Raw genomic sequence first — 21229 nt, forward strand, 5'->3', positions numbered from 1 at the left:
GACAGTCTCATTCTCTTGCCCTGGTTAGAGTGCTGTGGCCTCATAGCTCACAGCACTCTCAAACTTTGGGGCTCCAGCGATCCTCTTGCCTCAGCCTCCCAAGGAGCTGGGACTATGTTTTTTTGTTTTTAATGTGGCTGAAGTATGGTTTATATGAAAGGAAATAAGGTTAAGGGATTTCAGTGTATTCATTATTTGCTGTGGGAACAACCCTTTATTGATTACGATGGGTGAACTGGTAGCAGTGTGGAAGGGGCTTGGAATGGACAGTGGGGTGGCAGTGAGATCATTGGGGGTTACAGTTACAGAAATCCAGCAATGCTGAAGGCTCAATGACACAGTGACGGGTTGAAGTGTTAAACTTTTACGAGGTAGAATAGGGCAATGTGGATGGCTGAGGGAAGGCAGGAATAAGGGATAGGGAAGAGCTAGAGTGAATGGGTGAGGTTCTTAGCTGGAGAGCCTGGTAGAGTTTGTTAATTGAAATCCAGAAGTATCCCCATCAAGATGTATCTATCACCACCTGTTCCTGGTTCTTATTAAATTGTTCAAGTTGTTTCACCTGTCCAAAGAATTGCTTGGATAAAATTTGCTTCACTTTTTTTTTTCTTTTTTTTTTTTTTTTTTTTGGCAGTTTTTGGCTGGGGCCGGGTTTGAACCTGCCACCTCTGGCATATGGGGGCAGCACCCTACTCCTTTGAGCCACAGGCGCTGCCCCAAAATTTGCTTCACTTTTAACTCTATTGTGATACAGTGAACTAGTTTGGTTTCCCAGTAAGAAATACAGAAATGCCTTTTTATAGAAATTTTTTATTTCATTGTTTTTGTCTTTAGTTTAAACAGCATATTTGGTAAAATGGAGTCTTGAGTTCTTACATTTTAAAAAAGCTGTTTCTGGTTTGGCACCCTATAGTACAGCGACTATGGCACTAGCCACATAGACTGAGGGTGGTGGGTTTGAAACCAGCCTGGGCCGGCTAAAAAGTGACAACTGCAACAAAAAATAGCCAGGCGTTGTGGCAGGTCCCTGTAGTCCCAACTACCTGGGAGGTTGAGGTAAGAGAATCACTTAAACCCAAGAGTTTGAGGGTGCTGTGAGCTGTGGCACCACAGCTCTCTACCAAAGGTGACATATGACAGACATATGTCTGTCTCAAAAAAAAAAAAGTTGTTTTCTTAAGATTTAAAGAAAACAAAATGACTTACATACCTTTTGAGAGCAGAGGAAACTGCTATGTGACTTTTTTCTTAACTGTTGGAGATACATCAAGGGTACAAAGAACCAGGTTACATTGATTGCATTTGTTAAGTAAGTCTCTTAGAATTTTGTCCCACCCCCAAAAGGTGTGTCACACACCATGACCCCCCACCCCCTTCCCTCTCTCTGCTCTCCTCTTTCCCCACCCCCCACCATGTACTTGTTCCAAAATTGTCCTCATATGAGAATTGAGTACATAGGATTCTTGCTTCTCCATTTTTGTAGTGCTTTACTAAAAATGTGTTCCACTTCCGTTCATGTTAATACAAAGGTGTAAAGTTTCCATCTTTTCTAATGGCCTGTGTGACTTCTTGAGTGTCCTATACTGACTTAAGTCTGCATAATTACACTGCTTAATTACACTATTATGTTTAATAACTGAAGCTCATCTCAGTGCTCCGCTTAACTCATGGTCCATGCTCAGTTAAAATACAAGCTATTACAAAGTATTTTAATTTTTGTAAAATATCCACCACCCTCACTCAGCAACTTGACTAGTGTGGTGGTAGTAGAGCTAAGTTCAGAGAAAGTCTGCCTAATGGGTTATGTACTGAAGGATACTCTGGAGAAACCAGGGTTCTTGTCTTCCTGAACATTCCGTATGGGATGGGATGGCAATTGCAGATAAAAAATTAATAAAATGCCAAAAGTAGTACGCACATGTGAGACTTCTTTGCTGTGTCTCTGACTTTATCTTAAGTCTATTTCTCCATTGGTCTCTCTGTATATTTATTCTTTTTTTCTTTTTCCCCCCTTCCCACCCTGCCTCACTTCCTTCTTTTTCTTATTTAATTGGTGGTTTGGAGTTAGAAAGCAGAAAATTGCTTCAGATGCTCTATTTGTAATCTCTGTCTCCTTGCTTCATGATCTTAAGCTTTAAAATTGCTGCAGGTAAACAGAAAAACTGCCAGGTCAGGACTAATGACTGGACATGTGTTCTTTCTTTCTTTCCTACTTGCCCTTTGCAAAGAGAACACACATGGGAAGCAAGCAATCTATACGCTGCAAGGTAGCTGATAAGCGCAAGCTAGACAAAAACAACTAGCTCCTTACCTTGATTTTGATGGCATCACTGGGCTAGAAATCTAACCCTTTTCCTAAACTTTGGTGCTAACTAGTGTTTAATTTATTGTACATTGCAGATTAATGAGTGTGAAAAGAAAAAGAAGGAAGACTATGAGAGTCAAAGCAATCCTGTTTTTAGGAGATACTTAAATAAGATTTTAATTGAAGCTGGAAAGCTGGGACTTGTAAGTATTTGACAGTGTGTCATTAATCCATATAGTAGGTACATCATTATTTCAAATTATATAAAGCATCAATATGCTTTCACAGAGACTACCTGCCTCAGTTTCCCCCCACCCCCCAAGAGCTGTGCAGGTAGGACTGAAGGTACTGGCCCCCTTGGCAGGGGTTTGGAGGAGGCCAGCAGTGCAGACCGCTCTTCTTTTTCTCACAGTTTGTGGGGATTTACTTGTCAGCCCGGTGCACTGCTGTTGTTTTCTACCATTTCCACACTTTCTTAGTCATATAATGTAAGATTGTACATTCAGGAAAAGAGAAATGTGTTTTATGTAGTTTTTTTCTCCTTGCTGTTTACTGTGGCAAGTATTGTTTTATACAATTGTGCATCACATGCCTATTGATTATAATTGATATTTAAAATTTCCGTTTTTTAGAGTTATTTTTACTTTGGGGAATGAAAGCTTCAAGAAAATTATAATTTAGTAACTTATAACATTTATAAAGCTTATTTAAAAGCTCGTAGATTTTTTTTTCCCCCTATTGTGTATGCTACCAGAATTGGTCTAGAGAGTCAGACGCTAGGCTTTTGTTTTGGTCTGGCCATTAGCCCCACCCACCAGAAGCTGTCACAGATCCCTGAAAACGAAAGGCTCTTGCCTCAAAAGAAGGCAGGTTGGCCGAACTTGGTAGATTCCATCTTTCCAGGAGAGTAAGAAATGACCAAAAGGGAAAGGAGTATTAGATGGGTAATTTAAGAGACCAGTTTATTCTATAAGTGTAAAGCAGATGTTCTCATATGGACAGCCTCTGATTTCAGTCTTTTTTTTTTTTTTTTTTTTTTTTTTTTGAGACAGAGCCTCAAGCTATCCCCCTGGGTAGAGTGCCATGGCATTACAGCTCACAGCAACCTCCAACTCCTGGGCTCAAGCGAGTCTCCTGCCTCAGCCTCCCAAGTAGCTGGGACCACAGGCGCCCACCACAACGCCCGGCTATTTTTTGGTTGCAGCCATCATTGTTGTTTGGCGGGTCCGGGCTGGGGATTCGAACCCGCCACCTTAGGTGTACGTGGCTGGCGCCTTAGCCGGTTGAGCTATAGGCGCCGAGCCGTCTGATTTCAGTCTTATAGCTGTGTGCAAGGTGGAACATAACCTCGATGAGGGTACAGGTGGAGCCAAAACTACATTTTTTTTTTTTTTAAAGATAGTAATTCACTCTGTTGCCCAGGCTAGAGGGCTAGAGTGCTGTGGCATCAGCGTAGCTCATAGCAACCTCAAACTCCTGGGTTTAAGTGATCCTCCTGCCTCAGCTCCCTGAGTAACTGGAATTATATGCACTTGCCCCAGTGCCCGGCTAATTTTTTTTTTTTTTTTTTTTTAGTAGGTACAGGGTCTCCCTCGTGCTCAGGCTGGTCTTGAACTCCTGAACTCAAGGATCCTTCTGCTTTGAGCTCTTAGAGTGCTAGGATTACAGGCATCAGCCACTCTGGCTGGAAATGGAAATGTTTGGAAATACTAGGTTCCTGATTTTAAAAAGATGTTTATCAGTATTAATCAATGATGCTTACTGATATTATGTGACATTTTTGTTTTTCCCATTTTATATTTTTTTATATCTATATTTACTCTTAGAAAAAGGAATTTTTTCTTTATATGAACTGATTAATGAATGTAAAGTGTTGTTTACAGTGATTTTGCTGGGTGAATTCAACGCTAATAAAGATACTTACAGGTACCATGTATTCATGGAAACCCATTTTTTTGTTACTTTTTGAGATCACTTTTATTTTTCTTTGTTTGATCTATTCCACATAGTAGGCTGTCTGAACTGGCAGCAGATACTTACAGGTACCATGTATTCATGGAAACCCATTTTTTTGTTACTTTTTGAGATCACTTTTATTTTTCTTTGTTTGATCTATTCCACATTGTAGGCTGTCTGAACTGGCAGCAAGCAAAAAGTCAAAAAGCGAATCATAAAATAAAGATAGACAGTTGATCCTCATTATTTGCAGATTCCAGATTTGTGCATTTACCTGCTGATTAAAGTTTATTTGTAACCACACAGTCAAAATACTCAGGGTGTTTTCCTGGTCACTCTGGGACATGTGCAGAGTGTTAAAAATGTGAGTTGCCTAGTACGGTAGCTGAGGGTGGAACAAAGCGGCAGAAACTCGCTCTTGTTTCGTCTTTCATACTAAAAAGTGTCCTTCTTGTGGTCTATTTAGTACTTTATGTTTGCCACTTTTGCTGGGGTGGGGTGTGGATGGTGACTTTGTTTAAATAGCCACCAAGAGAAGTGCTGAACTGTCATGTAGTGTTTTTTTTTTTTTTTTCTCCTCAAAGGACCTAGATTAATATGGCACCTAGTGTTTCTAAATGTTAAGGTTGTAACGTACCTTACAAAGAAAATATATGTTTATATTAAATGTATATATTCTAATATACTCTGAAATATATATCTTTTATATATATATTTATAAAATACAGATCCTTCTCAGACAGAAGGACCACTTAAATGCAAAAGTTTGAGGTTGCTGTGAGCTATCATGCTGCAGCACTCTATCCAAGGGAAGACTTCATATATATAAAGTCTATAAAGTATAGATATCTTATAGAGTATAAATATATATAGAGAAAGTCTTGCATTGGGTAGAGTGCAGTGGCATCATAGCTCACAGCAACCGTATTTTATAGATTTTACATAAATGGAGTCTTCCCTTGGGTAGAGTGCTGTGGCATAATAGCTCACAGCAACCTCAAACTTTTGTGTTTAAGTGATCCTTCTGTCTGAGCCTCCCAAGTAGCTGGGACTACAGGTGCTCACAACAATGTCCCAGCTAGTTTTTATTTTTTAATTTTTTTGAGACAGTCTCACTATGTCACCCTACGTAGAGTGCCATGGTGTCATAGATCACAGCAATGGCTAACTCTGAGGCTTAAGCCTTGCCTCAGCCTCCTAAGTAGCTGGGGCTACAGGCTCCTGCCACAACACCTGGCTATTTTTTGGGGGGAGGGGGCAGTAAAATCACTGTAAACAACATTTTACAGTCATTAACCAGTTCATAATCAGTAAGCATCATTGATTAATACTGATAAACATCTACTTTGTTTGGCAGGCCCAGACTGGGTTCAAACCCTCGCAGCTCCAGTGTATGTGGCTGGCACTCTAGCCACTGAGCTACAAGCTCTGAGCCCCTGGCTAGTTTTTCTATTTTAGATAGAGAACAGGAGTCGGAGGGGTGTCTCACTCTTGCTCAAGTTGGTCTTTTTTTTTTTTTTTGAGACGGAGCCTCAAGCTATCCCCCTGGGTAGAGTGCCATGGCTTCACGCTCACAGCAGCCTCCAACTCTTGGGCTCAAGTGAGTCTCCTGCCTCAGCCTCCCAAGTAGCTGGGACCACAGGCGCCCACCACAACGCCCGGCTATTTTTTGGTTGCAGCCATCATTGTTTGGCAGGCCCGGGCTGGGGATTCGAACCCGCCACCTTAGGTGTATGTGGCTGGCGCCTTAGCTGCTTGAGCCACAGGCACCGAGCCGCTCAGGTTGGTCTTAAACTCTTAATCTCAGGCAGTCTACCTGCGTTGGCCTCCCAAAGTGCTAGGATTATAGGTGTGAGCCACTGCACCTGGCCAAAAGAAAGTATTTTTCTGTTAGATAGGCTTCATTCAGGTCTGAGGTATAGGACCATGGTCTATAGGTCTGAGGTTGGCCATGTGGTCATTGTAATTGAATCAACAGTAAGGTGTCCTTAAACAGAAACATATAGAACATGCATAAAACACAAGGTTATGTATTGATCAACTGATGAAAGGAGTATGACCAGAGATTTGCAGGGGCCAAACCCTGTATTACCTGTGGGAGGAACAATTCAGTACTTGGTAATTAGGGTCCGAGTGACTTAATAGAATGTAACTACTGCAAATAACAAGAATTGGTGGCGCCTGTGTCTCAAGGAGTAGGGTGCCAGCCCCATATGCCAGAGGTGGTGGGTTCAAACCCAGCCCTGGTCAAAAACTGCAAAAGAAAATAATAATAATAAAATAACAAGAATCAACTCTATTTTAATAAAATTTATAGTCACTTTTTTTTTTTTTTTTTGAGAGAGAGTCTCACTATGTCGTCCTTGGTAGAGTGCTATGGCGTCACAGCTCATAGCAACCTCAAACTCCTGGGCTTAAGCAATTCTCTTGCCTCAGCCTCCCACGTAGCTGGGACTACAGGCACCTGCCACAACGCCTGGCTATTTTTTGGTTGTATTTGTCATTGTTGTTTGGCAGGCCTAGGCTGGATTCTAACCTGCTGCCTCTGGTGTTGTGTGGCTGGCGTCCTAGCCGCTTGAGCTACAGGTACAGAGCTAATTTATAGTCATTTTAAATTTTTTTCACATATATCATCTTTGGTTTTCATGTTGGCCAGTGAGACAGACAGGTAGGTATTATTCTTACATGTATGAAATATTGCAGACTAGTTATATATTCAGTTCCAAATTGACTTTTGCCTTAATATGTTTTGCTGAGTAATCATAAAGTTCTCTTTGTTTGGTTTTGTTTAAATTTAGCCTGATGAAGACAAAGGTGATATGCATTATGATGCTGAGATAATCCTTAAAAGACAAACCTTGTTAGAAATACAGAAGTTTCTCAGTGGAGAAGACTGGAAGTCAGGTGCCTTGGATGATGCGCTAAGTGATATTTTAATTAATTTTAAGTTTCATGATTTTGAAACATGGAAATGGCGATTTGAAGATTTCTTTGGAGTGGATCCGTATGATGTGTTCATGGTAAGATGGGATGAGGGTGACATGGTTAAGTTTCCTTTTTAAAATACTTTCAGAACTCCATCATATCATGTTAAAACCTGTACTAGGTCACTCATACATTATTGGTGAATAAACAGAAGTGAAAGTGTTGTTGTGTATTTGAGTCCAGCTCTTTGAGTGATGACTAGTGTTTTATGGTGGGAGGACAGCGTGGTAGTGACTGATTTCTGCTTTTTTTTTTTTTTTTTTTTTTAGGTACTTCTGTGTCTGCTCTGCATCGTGATGTTAGTAGCTACTGAGCTGTGGACATACGTACGTTGGTACACCCAGTTGAGACGTGTTTTAATCATCAGTTTTCTCATCAGTTTGGGATGGAATTGGATGTATTTATATAAGGTATTAAATACATGGAGGGCTTTGACAAGTTAAAGCATTAATTATAATTAAAGAAGACTATAACCCATGTAGAACAATCTTTTTAGTAACCTTTTCCCTCCTCATCATAATTTCACAAAGAAGGCAATTGTAGTTCTTATACCTTACTGGTGTGTTAAGACTATACTTTTCCGTGAGCTGAAAATATGTGCTCTTTAAAAAAATTATAGTTTTTCTCTATTAAAAATTTTTAAACAGGGCGGGTGTGGTGGCTCACGTCTGTAATCCTAGCACTCTGGGAGGCCAAGGCACATGGATTGCCTGAGCTCACGGGTTTGAGAGCCCAGACTGAGCCCAGAGCAAGACATTGTCTCAAACGCGCCGGGTGTTGTGGTGGGCACTTGTGGTTCCAGCTTCTTGGGAAGCTGATGCAAGAGAATCATGTAAGCCCAAGGGTTTGAGGTTGCTATGAGCTGTGGTGCCACGGCACTCTACCAAGGGCTGCAAAGTGAGACTATCTCAAAAGAGAAAAAAGACGAATTAAAAAAATATAAAAATTTTGAAACAGTCTGGCTTAGATGAGTAGTAAAGATGCACTGAACCCAGGTTTTTGGATGTGTCGGCGTAACCTTCATTAACACCCTCTCTTGGTCCCCTTTTCGGTGTTTGTCAGCTAGCTTTTGCACAGCATCAGGCCGAAGTTGCCAAGATGGATCCAAAAAATGTGTGTGCTGAAAAGATGAATTGGACTGGAAGTATTTGGGGTAAGGTGTTTGTTCGCTTGGCCTTATTTTAATAGTTTTTATTTTATTTTGTTTTTTTTTGAGACAGAATTTTTGTCACCCTTGATAGAGTCCTGTGACATCATAGCTCACAGCAACTTCAAACTCCTGGGCTTAAGTGATTTTCTTACCTCAGCCTCCCAAGTAGGTGAGACTACAGGTGCCCGCGACAATGCCTGGTTATTTTGAGATGAAGTCTCGCTCTGGCTGGTCTTGAACCTGTGAACTCAGGCAATCCACTCACTTCGTCTCCCAAGTGTTGGGATTACAGGCGTCAGCCACCACACTCAGCCCTGAATAGAATTTCTGAGAATGAGAACATAGTAATATTACATAGAAGATGATAAGATGCCAGAAGAGGCTATGGTGGAATCTTTAATATCAGAAGGACATGCAAGAAGCGTTAATAGGTTTAAAACCAGTGACTTTTTGTGTTCATATAAAGTCACAGGGAAGGATTAGAAATTGCATATATGTTGGCTCTCATATTATCTGTATTCCTCCATTGGAAGGATCTTGTGCTCACTTCTGTTCTTCTAGTCCTTAGCACAGTGTCTAGCACATTCTAGGTCCTCAGCAGAAGTTAATTAAAGAAGTGGATAAATGTATTATGTACACTATATAACCTCTAAGTTGACCACCTAAGGGATGGTAATAAACTGGTCAACATATGCAGGTGGTTACCATAAGGATCTAGGCCTCCCATACTGGTACTTGTACATGTCTGGTCTGAGAATTAGGTCAACTTAAAGAGGTGGTCAGTGTAGGGAGGTGGTCAACTATGTAGGTTCTACTGTATAAGAATTAATATCAGGTGGCGCCTGTGGCTCAAGGAGTAGGGCGCTGGCCCCATATGCTGGAGGTGGTGGGTTCCAACCCAGCCCCAGCCAAAAACTGCAAAAAAATAAAAAAATTAATATCCATTTTAGATTAACCCTTCTTATATCAGCCTACCCAAATTTATGCTTTTGCTTTACTATTTTTCAACTAAGGGAAAGATTTTGTTTATTTTCAGATTTTATAAACATTCTCACTAACATTTACTGTTTTTGGTTTATGTCTCTGGCAATGGGAATTGATTTTAAATGAAAATCAACTTAAAATTGATTGGGGGGGGGTAGTCAAGGAAGGCCAAAACCAAAGTCCAAAGTATTGTCTAATTTGGGAGTGAAATGCAACTTTAAAAAAAAAATAATTCAGTGTTTTATCTGTTTCTCTAAATAGAGTGGCTTAGAAGTTCATGGACCTATAAGGATGACCCATGCCAAAAATACTATGAGCTCTTATTAGTCAACCCGATTTGGTTGGTCCCACCAACAAAGGTATATAACATTTTTTTTTAATTACCTATACAGAGTAAGTAAAAAATTCCTTGTATTTTAAGAAATTGTGTGTTTTTAGAGTTTAGAACCTTTGTTCTAGGAAAAATACTTCCATTACACAGTGATTCTCACATTAAAAGTGGCATATAACAGCATTTTAATTTGTGATATCATTTCGGCCTCAGCACCAGTGAATTTTAACTCATTTTGTATGCCTCAATCTTTTGAGGAAAAACTAAGCTGCTTTTATCTCCTATTATAGGCACTGGCAGTTACATTCACCAACTTCGTAACAGAGCCATTGAAGCACATTGGAAAAGGAGCTGGGGAATTTATTAAAGAACTCATGAAGGAGATTCCACTGTTACTTCACGTTCCTGTGCTGATAATTATGGCATTAGCTGTCCTGGTTAGTATATTGGTACTGTCAATATTTAGCAGGATTTACAGAAAAAGACAATTCTAAAATTATTAGGCTTTTTTTTTTTTTTCTGAGACAGAATCTCATTTTGTCACCCTTGGTAAAGTGCTCTGGTGTCATAGCTCACAGCAACCTAAAACTTTTGGGCTCAAGCAATTCTCTTGCCTTAGCCTCTGGAGCATCTGTGACTACTAGATGCCTGCCAGAATGCCTGGCTATTTGTAGAGGTGGGTCTCGCTCTTGCTCAGACTGGTCTCAAACTTGTGAGCTCAGGCAATCCACTAACCTCGGCCTCCCAGAGTGCTAGGATTACAGGCATGAGCCACTGTGCCCAACCCACTCCTAGGCTTCTTTGATGTAAGTTAGGCTAAGTCATGCTTACTAGAATGAGAAGTTTTGTTCTGAGATAGGATCTCTCTGTCACCTCAGCTGGAGTACAGTGGCATGATCATAGATCACTGCAGCCTCAAGTTCTTGGGCTCATGAAATCCTCCTGCCTCAGCCTCTCTGTGATTTGTAAGTGATACAGAATTTTTTTTTTTTTTTAAGACAAAGTCTCACTCTGTCACCCTGGCTAGAGTACCATGGTGTTATAGCTCACAGCAACCTCAAACTCCTAGATTTGAGTGATCCTCTTGCCTCAGCCTCCCAGGTAGCTGAGACTACAGGTGCCCACCACAACGTCTGGCTAATTTTTCTTTTGCTTTCTTTCTTATTTATTTATTTATTTTTTTAGGAGAGATGGGGTCTCACTCCTGCTAAGGCTTGTCTTGAACTTCTGAGCTTAGGTGATCCACTCACCTCAGTCTCCCAGAGTGCTAGGAATACAGGCGTGAGCCACTGTGCCCAGGCTAATACAGATTTTTTATATTTACATGGATGTTATTACTGTAATCAAGGAAGTGGCTCTCTGGTTTGTAGATGTCATAGCAGTAATTTGGAATTATAACCTCTTTTAAAATTCATTCTTTAAACTTGGTGAATTAATATACAGGAAATAGGAAGTTGAGAAAAGGGGCCTTATTTCATTGTGAGTTTTTGCAGCACTGAGAAAGGAAAAACATTGGGTTTAACACAGAATCAGAAAGGGATGTGAGAGAAGGTGGATATACTGAGAAATAGTTTGGGGAATCCAGTAGCAGACATTTATTAAGAAGAAATATTAGGCGGGGCCAGTGGCTCACACCTATGATCCTAGTACTAGGGAGGCCGAGGCAAGTGGATTGCCTGAACTCATGGGTTCTCAGCCTGAGCCAGAGCGAGACTTCATCTCTAAAAGCTGGGCATTGTGGCAGGCACCGATAGTCCCAGCTACTCAAGAGGCTGAGGCAAGAGAATTGCTTGAGCCCAAGAGCCTGAGGTTGCTGTGAGCTATGACACCACCGCACTCTACCAAGGGCAACAAAGTGAGACTATCTCAAAAAAAATAAAAGGAGAAATATTACTTGTCATTTATCCATGGTCTTTTCAGCTTCTTTGTTGTAGATTTCTTACCCAAATAAAGCAGTTGTTGCCTAAAACAAAAAGAACTCAGATGTGCCATGGAAAATTCTTCTTAAGAATACGGAGTTCACTATGCTCTAGTGACTTTGAAATTGTTCCATTTTGATTTTATTTTCTGGCTTGTGATTACAGGATTCAGTGGTTTAAAGGTATGATTTTGGTAGGCAACATCAGTGCTATAATGTAGGTTAGTTTCTGAAACTGAAATTATAAACAAAAGCTCCTTTGTTTCTTTTTGTATCTGCCTCCTAAGAAAAGTTATGCTTTTTGATTTTTGCTGCTTGTTTTCAAAGGGTATGTCTCAGAGATTTTCAACCTTTTTGTCCTCAGGATCCCTTTGCATTCTTAAAAATTGACGACCAAAAAGAGCTTTTATTTTGGGGGATTGTATAGATATATACACACACACACACAGAGGGTGCCAAAAATGTGTACACATTTTAAAGAAGGAAAAAACCATTAAAATTGCAATATTCAAGTCACATGTGACTTCTGCAATTACAAGAGATAAAAGATACAAGATTACAAATGTTATTGTTATATATTATTACAATTTTAGTACAATTTTCCTTTCTTAAAATGTGTGTATATATTTTGGCACCCGTGTGTATATACGTATACACGCACATAAAGGGGGTGTGTGTGTGTGTGTATATATATATGTTGTTTCTTAATTATTTTTTCATTTGAGACAGAGTCTCTGTCACCCTGGGCAGAATGCACAACAGCCTCTGTACATAAGTGCGAGTTATACATAAGTCGGAGGTTTGTAACTCAGGGACTGCCCATATTGATGTTTGTCTCATTAGGAATTACAACTGAGAAATTGGCTCGGCGCCCGTAGCACAGTGGTTATGGGCATGTACACTGAGGGTAGTGGGTTTGAACCTGGCCCTGGCCAACTAAACTGCAACAAAAAAATAGCTTGGCGTTGTGGCCAGCACCTGGAGTCCCAGTTACTGGGGAAACAGAGGCAAGAGAATCGCTTAAGCCCAAGAGTTTGAGATTGCTGTGAGCTGTAATGCCACAACACTCTACCGAGGGCGACATAGTGAGGCTCTGTCTCAAATAATAGTAATAATAAAATAAAACTGAGAAATCAAAAAAATACAGGCACTATATACAGCACACATCCCATGAATCCTCAGAGTGTGGCTGTCACTTTAGCCTCTGGAGGACTCCACTGTACGCTAAGAAGAGAATGAAGAAGACAATGTCTTTGTAGTAACAAAAGTCTTGATCTCACAGATCAACTGGCAGTCTCAGGAATCCTGCCCAGGGGTCCTGAGGCCACACTTGGAGAACTGCTATCTACTTTTTCTCACAGAATAGAATCGAAACCTGTGAATTTTAGTTGTAGCTTAATCCAACTTTGCATTTGTAAAAAGTAAACCTATAGGAAGAATGTTTACATACTAATGTACAGCTTTAGTTTTCAGCCTTTACCTTATATAATAGGTTTGAAAATAGAAACATGAGCAATTATCAGACATGAGCAACTAGAACCTTCTCATTTAAATTTCTAAGCTTTAGCCTGCCATTGTTATAATTCCATCAAAATGTGTCTAGCTGACTAAAGTGTTTACTTAATACTGAATGGTTTATTCAGTTTTATTGGCCACTCTGGCCCTGTATTAATCCGAAGAGGTCTCTAAGTGAAAAAATTCAAATTAACAGGTTAACACTAGTTAAATGACACCATTTTGTTAGTACCCTGAAAAAGCACTTAATATCAGCCAGTAAGTCCTCAGGAAAGTGTATTTCTTTTGCTTACAGAGTTTCTGCTACGGTGCTGGAAAATCAGTTTACATGCTAAGGCATTTAGGTGGTCCTGATAGAGAACCTTCCCGGGCACTTCAATCAGGTGACCGAAGACGGGAGAAGGAAATCGATTATAGACCCCATGGTGGAGCAGGTGATGCAGATTTCTATTATAGGGGCCAAAGCTGCCCCATTGAGCAAGGCCCTTATGACAAAACGTACGAGGGTAGAAGAGATGTTTTGAGAGAGAGAAATGTTGACTTGAGATTTCAGACTGGCAGCAAGAGCCCTGAAGTGCTCCGGGCATTTGATTTACCAGACACAGAAGCACAAGAGCATCCCGAGGTGGTACCCAGTGTAAGTCAGCGACTGTTTATTTTGCTGTCTCTTCATACTAGGCCTAAATGTTTCCTAGAGCTTTTGATAAGTTTTTAATCTTTCACCCTTCACTGTTAATTAAATTGTGAAAATGTAATTAATTTCTCTCTTCCCTTTTCTGGCCAAAAGTTAGTCCAGCTTCCTCATAAGAAACAAGATACAATTTATGTAAAATGTCATTTATGTTAGAACAAATGGTAATTCATATGAGTTTCATAGGAACCTGACAAATGACTTTTTTTTTTTTTTTTTGAGACAGTGGATTACTTTGAGTGCTGTGTCATCATCATAACTCATAGCAACCTCAAACTCTTTGGGCTTAAGCAATCCTCCTGCTTCAGCCTCCTGAGTAGCTGGGACTATAGGCACCAACCACAATGCCTGGCTAGTTTTTCTATTTTTAGGAGAAATGGGGTCTCATTCTTGCTCGAGATGGTCTCGAACTCCTGAGCTCAGGCAGTCCATCTGCCTCAGCCTCCCCAAGTGCTAGGATTAAAGGCATGAGCCATCGTGCTCTGCAGACAAATTTCTTTGACGAGGTTGAAGAGAAGATCCCACTGAAGGCCCAGAGCCCCAGGGAACTGGCAGTCGAGCCCTAAAGGCTTAGCTGGATGGAAGAGAGGGCTTGGGAGGGATTTTTTAAAAACCTTTTCTAAATCTTCTATATCATTGGCTGGCTAGTCTATACTTTTAATCTGCAGAATGGTTCATTTTTTACCCTTATTGGTCTTTTAAAGGGGCCTTTTTATTTTTGAGAGTGGACATTTGCAAAGTTCAAGTTGCGACTATAAATCTCTTAGAAACAGTTGTGAGCCTAATAGAATCTAGTAAATTGATCACTTCTGTGGTTTATCTTACAAGGGTATTAGTGAATCTTTCTGAGAATAGAATATGAACATTTTAACACAATAAGAAAATGACATGAAGGCTATGATAACCAGTTTGATGGAAATGTTTCAAATTGTATGTGAAAACACCACACTGTACCCTGGAAGTGCATTAATGTACAGTTACCATTCAATAAAAAAAAAAGAATCTAGTAAATTATAAAATTCCTTCCCATAGAATTCCTTATAAAAATAAACGTATCTACATGTATTTAAAAAATGTTAAGATACTCCTTTCAATCTTTATAGCTAATAGTTACCTGTCACTCATCCCAAAACTCTTTCAGTGACTTCCTATCTCACAGGGAAAGCCAGTTATCGCAGTAGCGATAGGGGACTCCTTGATCGGCCCTTTCCCACATACTGGTCATCTCCTATTCTCCCTCTGTGCTCACTCTGCTTCAGCTACAAGAGCTCCTTATAGTTCCTTGAACTTAGAGCCAATATATTTGCTGTTCACTCTAAGTAGAATACTCTTCAGCCGTATATCATATGGTTCCTTTCTTTAGGCCTTTAGTCCTGTCACCTTTTCAGACCAGCCTCATTTGAATTGCATTCCAACCTGCCTGCCCACACCACTTCTCTCTTCTCTGCCTTTTCTGCCTGGCCTTAACTCCATAGAGGGCATCATACTTTCTTAATTTGTTTGTTGCCCGATTCTCTCCCAAACCTAAGGGTAAGTTCTAGTGAGAGCAGTATTTTTGTTTGATTCCTGATATGTCCCTGGCACCCAGAACAGTTTTTGTTTTTTTTTTTTTTTTAAATGGAGCCTCAAGCTGTCCCCCTGGGTAGAGTGCCATGGCATCACAGCTCACAGCAACCTCCAACTCCTGGGCTCAAGCGAGTCTCCTGCCTCAGCCTCCCAAGTAGCTGGGACTACAGGCGCCCGCCACAATGCCCGGCCATTTTTTGGTTGCAGCCATCATTGTTTGGTGGGCCCGGGCTGGGGATGCGAACCCACCACCTTAGGTGTATGTGGCTGGCGCCTTAGCCGCTTGAGCCACAGGCGCCGAGCCACCCAGAACAGTTTTTTTTTAAACTTTATCTGGTGGCACACTTGAACCTATAGTTAAACTTCCCCAGCACATGAAAATCATGTTGCTTTTTTTAAAAAAGTACAATATATATACTTTGCTTTGAACTTTTTTCTTTTTTTTTTTTTTTTGAGAGAGAATTTCACTTTGTTGCCTCCAGTAGAGTGCTATGGCATCATAGCTCACAGCAACCTCAGCTCTTGGGTTCAAGTGATTCTCTTGCCTCAGCCTACTGAGTAGCTGGGACTATAGGTGCCTGCCACAACTCCAGGCTAGTTTTTCTATTTTTTAGTAGGGACAGGGACCTTACTCATGCTCAGGCTGGTCTCAAATTTCTGAGCTTAAGCAGTCCACCTGCCTCAGCCTCCCAGACTGCTAGAATTATAGGTGTGAGCCCCTGTGCCCAGCCTAGTCTTTCAATTTTTAGTAAGTGACAGGGTCTCGCTTCTGCTCAGGCTGGTCTTGAACTTCTGAGGTCAAGCAGTCCACCTGCCTCAGCCTCCCAGAGGGACAGTGTTACAGGTTGAGCCACTGAGCCTAGCCTGATCATCTTTTGAAAATAATTTAATCCAGCAGTTCTCAACCTGTGGATTGCGACCCACAGGAACTATATTAAAGGGCTGTGGTATTAGGAAAGTTGAGAACCACTGATTTAATCAATCTTTGAAAATTTTTGTAGCACACCTAAGATTCTCTCAGGGCATACTAGGTGGAAAGTACTAAACTAGAACGTAGTATGTGGTCAATAAATATTTGTCAAGTGAATTATTTTCACCAATCAAGAGGAGTTCTCAATACTGGTCACCAGTCCCTTTGACCCCTTCTACGCTGGGCCACTAAGACCACCTAGTATATCTGAAGTGTTCCCACTCCTCCAGCTACAGCTTTGTGAGGCTTAATAACATTCATGTATTTATAATTATAATCCAGCATTGGAACCAGGATTTCAAAGTTTGGAGCTAGCTGCAACTGACTTGGATAGGAACTTGTTAGATATGTTTGATTACTAAAACTTCACGTTATGTTAAATAGTTAAAATATAATTCTGTATTTTATAGCCTAAATTACCTATTTTGGACACAAAGACTAAAGAAATTGGTGAAATCCCAGGAGAAAGCACACCAACAGAAAGCAGTACTGAAAGTAGCCAGTCTGCTAAGCTTGTCTCTTGCCAAGAAGTATCAGGGAATGTGGAAGAGTCACCTTCGGTGGAAAAGGCCCAGCTCCAGACTGAAGCCAAAGGAGGCACACACAGCCCAGCAAGAACTGCTGCAGGGGCATGTGGAAAGGATCCAGCCGGCAGCCCGTGTGGCTAGAGGAACATGCACAATAGCTCTGAAGTCTTTGGGTTTTGTAAAGTATTCTCTTAACAATTCTATTCACTCTTCTTAAAAGAATATTCTGGTATTTACTACAAAGGTGCCAACTTAAATAATATTTTTACTGATAATCAGAATTAAATGCATGTTATGAAAGCTTTTAATTCCATCTTTGATATATACATTCTATAATGTTTTAAAGTGTTAATTTTAGAACAAGGTCTCATAGTATTTATACTTTAAGATGAACATGGCAAGCTTCACTGATTCTAGATAGTTGAGGCTGGTTTGAATTAGGGGACTTTGAAAAAATTTATTGTTTGTAGGAATTTGTAGGAAAGTTTCTGTTGCCCAGTGGAAGTCCTACGTTAGTTAACAGAATAATTTGTTCTGCATTGGATTCAAAGTGTTTCCAATGTGATAGGTACTCAAAAACTACTTAGAGGAATCTATTATTAAGTTCATTTTCTTTGTGCACTCCAGCAGCTTAGTGCAGCCACGGAGTATACTTGACCAGCATCGCTAGGACAGATACCTCAGTTTATTTCTCTTTAGGCCACCCACAGGTAAATGGGCCTTTCTAGTTTCATCTCTTCTGCAACTGTCACTGGGTCTGCTTCATTATTGTCCCTTTTACTTTGTTTCACTAAGATAGAACTAAAGATTGCTAGAGGACTTTATACCTTGTAGCTTGTTATATCAGTAATCTCAATTTTACAGTCGGTAGACTTTGAGAATGGTTTTATTCTTTTCTCCACCAAATGAAGTGCACAGGCTTTTATAAGACCTGTTTTTCTTGTTCATAATCCTAGTAGTTGAGACTATTAGATATTACCATATTTTATTTATATTATAGCAAACCATATTGTCTTGGCCATATGAAGTTCTAAATTTGAGAGAGCTATACATAGAAAAGAATACTACCACCATGGTAATGCAGACAAGTCATCAACATTTTTTTAATCAGTCTTTCCAATTTTAAAAAGCATTCCTCACTTTAAACATTTTAAAAAGGAATTTATAAATTTTGCACGTGTCCCTGGCTAGCAGATTTCATGTATATCACGTGTCCATATTCAGCTGCTTACTAAAATGATACCAGTCAGGAATAAATCCTTAAAATTTTCATGTAGGCATTTGTTTGGGAAAACATACTCAAAGTATTTGCATTTTGCTTTTTAAAAAAGTGAAGTGGGGCGTGCTGCGGAGGAACGGCTGTTGACTTGCGGTGGCTTCAGGGCCTCCGCTGGTCTGGGGCTGCGGTGTTGTGCTTCATGACTATCAAGAACAAGTATGCCACGACTAAGCATGCTAAGATCAGCACTGTAGCACAGCTGAATTCTGCATTAGTTCACGATTTAGCCAAGGCTGTGGCAAAGGTGTAACTTGTAACCTTGAGTACTATATCTGCAAATAAAATTGGCACCATGTGCCATCTGTACAAAAAAAAAAAAAAAAAAAAAGACAATTAGAATATCCATTTTTGGTTCACAGAAGTATTACTTAGGTGCCTATAAATACTACAAACATCTTTAGTATCTCATCAGAAAGGTAATCATTTTTTCAAGAAGGACAAGGATTTTAATTTTTTTTTTTTTTATTTAAGAAACAGATTCTCACTTTATCACCCTCAGTAGAGTGCTATGCCATCACAGCTCACAGCAACTTCCAGCTCTTGGGCTTAGCCAATTCTCCTGCCTCAACCTCCCAAGTAACTGGGACTACAGGCGCCCGCCACAACACCCGGCTATTTTTGTTGTTGCAGTTTGGCCACGGCCGGGTTTGAACCCACCACCCTTGGTATATGGGGCTGGCGCCCTACTCACTGAGCCACAGGTGCCACCCGATATTAAGATTTTTTTAACACAGCAGGCATGCAACAAGTGAGTTATTGACATGTCTGCAATTTAGATTTGGGAACATTGATGCATATAATATAGTAGTCCTCTCTTGGGACTAGACCTGTTCACACTGATTTGTGAATATGCTCCAAGGTAGGCATTGTCCTGAGCTGTGATCTGATTCTGAAAAGAAACACATGCCTCAGGTGATAGACTGTACTGTGAGAGTAGAATTAATGTGGCTTACACTCCTGACTGCTATTAATCCAAAAATGAAAATTTAAATTTTCATCTTTGTATTCTTTCATTACAGATATCCATTTGGGGATGAAATCTACTTTGACAGCTAGCAAGGCAACATTCTGCTGCTGTTGAATGATGACAGCAATTCAGGGAAGACTTTATGAAAGAAAATTGAACATACCAGGGCCAGATTATTACCAGAAAAGAGATAAGGCTTGTTTATTAACTAGCCAGTCTTTGTCATTAAAATTAAGGCTTGTAGGGAGAAGCTTTTAGGAAAATGGGCAAGTGTAAAACAGGGATAGACAGCTGTTAAAAGCAGGTTTTAAATGGAATAGGTAATGTTGAATGTTTACAGGGAACCACTGTATACACAAAATAAACATTATTGTAATTTGGTACGCTGCCTTTGCTTGTTGAATTTTATTAACTATCATGAAACTTAATCTGCAGTTTTTTAAATGATGCTATTTGGGACATTATATATAATATATGTATATTCATATATATATAATAACATATATATGACACATAATGTAATCCAGGTTTTTGATACTTTACTTTTTAACTTAATGCTTTGATCTTAAAACCAAGAATAATGTTTTTGGTTTTTTGCTAAGCCCTTAGTTGTAATTCTAAACTGTTTCTCTCACATTGGCCATTTTGAGAAGTAGTTCTCACTAACCATCAAAATCACCTAAATGGCTTTTCTGAAGGACCAGGGCCCAAATTGCCTCCCAACTGTGCTGAATTAGAAGCAACCAGACTTTCAAAGAGTTGCCAGCCTATTCTAGGCATGGGCATTTGCATTGTGTGGGTATTTTTTTTTTTTTTTTTTTTTTTGAGACAGTCTCAGGCCGTCACCCTGGGTGGAGTGCCATGGAGTCATCATAGCTCAGAGCAACCTCCATCCAACTCCTGGGCTCAAGCGATCCTCTTGCCTCAGTTTTTCTATTAGAGACAGGAGTCTTGCTCTGGCTTAGGCTGGTTTTGAACTCGTGAGCTCAAGCAGTCCACCTGCCTCAGCCTCCTAGAGGGCTAGATTACAAGTGTGAGCCACTGCACCTGGCCCATTGTGTGATTCTTAATCCAGGCCTTGGTCTGTCCCATCCTTGTCCTTTGGTACTTTATCATCATTTCCTGTCATCCCTTTGTAAACTGGAATACGGAAGGCAAAGCTTAATGACAACTAAGGTCCTAACCAACATCTTTCATACTTAATTTTTGTGAGTTTTTATCTGTTTTCTATTTATGCGGCCTGAGTTCTTGATATAACCACATGGATTTTTCTATGTGGGGTTAAATTAGGTCTTACAAAATTTTGTTTTATAGTAGTATTGAGCAACACAAGAGATAGTTCTAAACCATAATTTTTTAAACGAATAGTCCAAAACACGCTAAAAGAAGTTTATTTCTTAAGAGTTTCTTTTATACTGGCTTTGGCCTAAAAATATATTGAAAATATATTTTCAGAGAGAAAAATGTAAATTTTTAGTAAGACTAACGTTTTTACATTGGTCAAGTACATTATTTTTGCTAAACAGCATAATTTCCCATCATATTCATTGTTAAGTATAAAAACAGCCATTGTCAATTAAGATATTTAAAAAAATACCTCAGCAAGAGGATTAAATGCTGCTTTAGGAGTCATTTAATTTCCTACTTTACAAACACTAGGTAAAGGAATCTAGCAAGTTGCCAAAGCACACCCCAAGCAGTAATCACAGAAGATGATGAAGCACCTTGCGGACACCTCTACCCTGAAACAAGTGAGTGTCCCGAGAAATGTTAAATTCTTTAATACTGTACTACTGAAAGGTAAATATTTACATCATTCTAAAAATAAGCTGTATTGTAGTGCTATAAGTTCTCCTTGTAAGGAAAAAAGTAATAGATTGAGTTTCCCTGTAGTTTCTGAAAGGAAATAAGGTCTTAAAAATATCCACAGTGGTTGGGATCAGTACCTCATGCCTATTATCCCAGCACTTAGGGAGGCTGAGGTAGGAGGATTGCTTGAGGCCAGGAGTTGGAGACCAGCCTAGGCAACGTAGCAACACCCCCTCTCTGTAAAAAAAAGAAAATTAGCTGGGTGTAGTACCGTGC

General features: G+C 39.9%; 1 protein-coding gene across 2 annotated transcripts in view; it reads left to right on the plus strand.

Moving 5' to 3' along the window:
* Positions 1–19527, plus strand: part of CLCC1 (chloride channel CLIC like 1) — a 37422-nt gene extending 17895 nt beyond the window's left edge. The window contains exons 4-12 of one of the 2 annotated variants that reach the window (XM_003784083.3): positions 2401–2508; positions 7060–7281; positions 7516–7656; positions 8309–8399; positions 9642–9739; positions 10002–10148; positions 13440–13781; positions 16782–17076; positions 19197–19527. In XM_003784083.3, coding sequence (XP_003784131.1) covers positions 2401–2508; positions 7060–7281; positions 7516–7656; positions 8309–8399; positions 9642–9739; positions 10002–10148; positions 13440–13781; positions 16782–17039 — 1407 coding nt within the window. In that variant the 3' untranslated portion in view covers positions 17040–17076; positions 19197–19527. Of the gene's footprint in view, positions 1–2400; positions 2509–7059; positions 7282–7515; positions 7657–8308; positions 8400–9641; positions 9740–10001; positions 10149–13439; positions 13782–16781; positions 18486–19196 lie in introns of those variants that run through there. The other variant, XM_023509913.1, reaches the window with a different exon arrangement.
* Positions 19528–21229: the final 1702 nt, after the last annotated feature.

Source organism: Otolemur garnettii, unplaced genomic scaffold (genome assembly GCF_000181295.1).
Source record: "Otolemur garnettii isolate 467f Iridium unplaced genomic scaffold, OtoGar3 scaffold00010, whole genome shotgun sequence".
NCBI classification, from domain to species: domain Eukaryota; kingdom Metazoa; phylum Chordata; class Mammalia; order Primates; family Galagidae; genus Otolemur; species Otolemur garnettii.